At 47.9% G+C, this 3,809-nt stretch overlaps 1 protein-coding gene across 1 annotated transcript; it reads left to right on the top strand.

Annotated features, from left to right (window-relative positions):
• Window positions 1–2,088: 2,088 nt before the first annotated feature.
• Window positions 2,089–3,482, top strand: sfrp2 (secreted frizzled-related protein 2). Its single transcript, XM_068589249.1, has 3 exons — window positions 2,089–2,590; window positions 2,799–2,879; window positions 3,178–3,482. The coding sequence occupies exons 1-3, from the start codon at window positions 2,089–2,091 to the stop codon at window positions 3,480–3,482; spliced, it is 888 nt and encodes a 295-aa protein (XP_068445350.1).
• Window positions 3,483–3,809: the final 327 nt, after the last annotated feature.

Here is a 3,809-nt window from a genome sequence, read left to right as displayed (position 1 = left end):
GACCTGTCACTCAGACTGCACTTCCTGGATCGTATTTCATGTCTCGCTGGTACCTGAAGCAACACGACCCCCACCGACGCGTCCCCCGTGTTTTCACTCCGAACGCCAGCTCAATCCCAATAAGCTCGGGAGACGTTTTTTTTTTTGTCTCTTTAAAAGAAGCTACGAGCGGTAGTTTTCAGAACAGCGGATCAAATCACCGCGTGGAGCCTGAAAGACGTCGCACGAGTTCAGCCGACTCTCACGTTCCTGCAACTGTTTTAGATTCACTCTCGCCGCTCTCGTCGCCTCGTTTTAAGCCCCTCGAGCTGGCAACCCCAAAATGTGACGCCGTTTCCTGCCGCAGAAAACCAGACGAGGCGCGGACAGACGCAGAGGCGCACACTCACTCACGGACACAATCGTGGCATGGTTCTCCTGGTGAAGATAATGAGTCAAAGTCACGCTGTTAGTAGGTGTTGAAGCCGCTTTGTGTCGGTCACCAGTTACAACACGTACACTTACTGCCGTAGTGTTGCTCTCATGTACAGGAACCTCGCAGTTTCGGGGTGTGAGCGATATATATTAACGATCGATGTCAACGGGCAATAAGGCGGATTCATCACGAGGCAGTATGATGCGTCAGGCTCCTTTGTGAGGGAGTCAGGAAACACTTACCGTACCTCCATTGACAAAACAATCCAACACCTCATTTGAAGGTGCAGCACTTTATTCCTTAAACACTATTTCTACATGACACATTCGCGATCTTTCTTGAAATACGTTCCGGCTTGTTTTCCCTACGGAAAGAAAACGAAGCGGGGCCTCTTTCCAGAACCAGCGTCTTTGTTCAGGTCTGCGAAAAGAAATTTGGCACACCTAGAAGCTATAAACTCTAATCACAGGTTCAATTCAGAGAAAATAAACTACGACTGTGTTGTCTATTCAAATACTTTCCCCCCCGCTACTTAAAACAAGTGACTCGCAGCCTTCGGTGAAGGACTGAACCAACAGCTGAGCAGCTTCTGAGAGCCTGGCGACACAGGAAACAACCATACTTCTCACACCAGAGTTTTTTTTTAAAATAGATGAATGCTGATCAATGTATTGCTGCTGGAAAATAGAATCACAATGTAAATGTAATACCGTTGCGTTTTATTGGACGCAGACGTCTCAACGACACGTGTCTCTACATCTGTGTAAAGTAAAACCCGAAATAGCTGAATGTCTACAGAAACCACAAGGGGTAACTGGGAAAATATGTTTCTGCAATTTGGGTGAAGTGACCCTTTTAGCAAGGAATTCCACCAACATCACATGCGAGATTTAAGTGTTCACTGGTTTCAGAGGAAGAGGGTCAAGCCTGAGAAGAACCACACTGGCTGTCCGCGGACCAGACTGTAGCTCAAGGGGGTCTGAGAGCGGATAGGAGCCAGAGCTGCAGATTTGGTTTCACCCCTGGGTGTGCTGAGTGGAGGTCTGCTTCTCACACCAGGGCAAACAATATTTCACCATGTGGCATGATGAACCTGCAGACCTGCCCAGAGGTCTTCGCCGCTGAACCCCCTAATGATGGAAAATTAACGCTCCACTGAACTGAGCTAAATGCCCCCACTGACAACATCTCCCAACTATTTACAGCACGGGGCTAAAAACAGCACGTTTAAATGGATCACTCAGGATATATTGCTGTTGATTCGGGCGTAATGAGGAAAACCTGTCAGACAGGTTTTGTTGTGATTTCCACTGAAGGCAGGAGATGAAATAGAGGGGGCAACTGTTCAGGAAAAACGCCTGGTGATAAAACACCATGAGCTTTAATTAGAAATCAAAAATACACGTGAGACCCAGAGGAGCAACCAGTAAGAATTTAGGGCCTTTTTTTTTTTTTTAGACACATTTATCTTCAGGTCCACCTGATATGAGGAAACCAAGTGCTGAATGGAGAAACGGTCTTTACGCACAGCATGCAGACTCCTCCCAGACACGCCTAGAAGAAAACCTCTTGGAACAGTAGCTGCTGGCCACTGACAGAGACTCCCTCCACGCTGACTGGTGCTCAGCAACCCCGACTGAGCGTTTACATTTCGCAGGTTTTACGCGCGTAAAATGAGGGCCTTTATTTCGACCGTGACAGTGCTGTGGGCGATGACAATACCTTGCATGGAAGCTATCCACGGATTGTACAATTTCGGACAGCATGAGTTATTCTACAAAAAGAACAACTGCAAGGCGATTCCGGCCAATCTCCTCCTGTGCAACGACATAGAGTACACGGAGATGCGCCTCCCGAACCTGCTCGGACACGAAACCATGAACGAAGTCCTGCAGCAGGCGTCGTCTTGGATCCCGCTGGTCCAGAAGCAATGCCACCCCGACACGAGGAAGTTCCTCTGCTCCCTTTTCGCCCCCGTCTGCCTGGACGATTTGGACGAGCCCATCCAGCCGTGCAGGTCTCTGTGCGAGAGCGTCAAGGACGGCTGCGCGCCCGTGATGTCCGCGTTCGGCTTCCCTTGGCCAAAAATGTTGGACTGCGACCGTTTCCCACTCGACAATGACCTGTGCATTCCGCCTGCAGGCCTCGAGAACTTTGCGCCAGTCACCAAAGAAGGTAAGCAGCAAATTTACCTCCAAGTGGTGTGCGTAAACGCGCCATTAAGTTCGTAGCGCACATACAAATCATTCGCTTATCTGTCCATTTATTGCCCCATCGTGCACTGTGGACACATCTGGATTTGTGTGTCCTACTTGTTTCAGCTCCTTACCGGTTACAATGTGGAAGCTGATATCATGTTCACTTCGTCTAACTTCTCTTTTAGTGCCCAGGGTGTGTGATGCTTGCAAGGAAACGGATGAAAATGACAACGAAATTGTGGACAACCTGTGTAAGAATGACTTTGGTAAGTCCAGCAAACTATTTTATTATAGTTCAAGGTGAAGCTCTGGGGGCCCTGAGAGGTCTTGAATGGAGGTTGGAGAAAGTTTCAGGAAAATTTCACTGTTAAACGGGAAAAAAAGTCTGTTAAAAAGAATGAGTATTGTGACCATGATTGCTCTATTCACTTTGTATTTAACGTATTACATGCATAACACTAAACCATAGGACTTCTCGTGCGGCTTCAATTTCGATTGAAAGATGATCTGTATACAGATTTTGTGAAAGCAAAGCCTTTATTTTCTCCCCTGTTTTGCATCCAGCCCTGAAGATCAAAGTCAAAGAGATCTCCTACATCAACGGGGACACCAAGATAGTGCCGGAGAACAAGAGCAAGACCATTTACAAGCTGAACGGCGTGACGGAGCGCGACCTGAGGAAGACGGTGCTGTGGCTGAAGGACGGCCTGCAGTGCATCTGTGAGGAGATGAACGACATCCACGCCGCCTACCTGGTCATGGGCCAGAAGATGGACGGCCATCTGGTCATCACCTCGCTGAAGCGCTGGCAGAAGGGACAGCGAGAGTTTAAGAGGATTTCCCGCAGCATCCGCAAGCTGCAGTGCTAGGGAGTGAGGGAGGGGAGGCGAGGAGGGACTGCATGTGTCACTGATGAAGAAAAAATTCAGTTGAGCTCATTGCAATTATCCCTTTTCAGTTGTCACACAAGTTGCAATTGTGGTTCATAGATTCCTCTCTAGACACGGGCAAAGATGTTTCTTTGGTCCATTTCCCAAAAATACACAATATAAAGCACATGTGCTGGCAAAAAAACCCCTCCAATTATAATTCTTAAGGATTTGCATGTTCTAAAAGCGACATTCGCCGTTGAGGCCACGCTATTCGCATTATTATTATAATTGTGTCCATGTCTTGTGAGTAAGGCACACATTTAC

The sequence above is a fragment of the Clinocottus analis genome, unplaced genomic scaffold (genome assembly GCF_023055335.1).
Source record: "Clinocottus analis isolate CAN_PGR_092001 unplaced genomic scaffold, fCliAna1.0.p SCAF_22, whole genome shotgun sequence".
NCBI classification, from domain to species: Eukaryota; Metazoa; Chordata; class Actinopteri; order Perciformes; family Cottidae; genus Clinocottus; species Clinocottus analis.
This window is presented reverse-complemented; position numbering and strand designations above follow the sequence as displayed.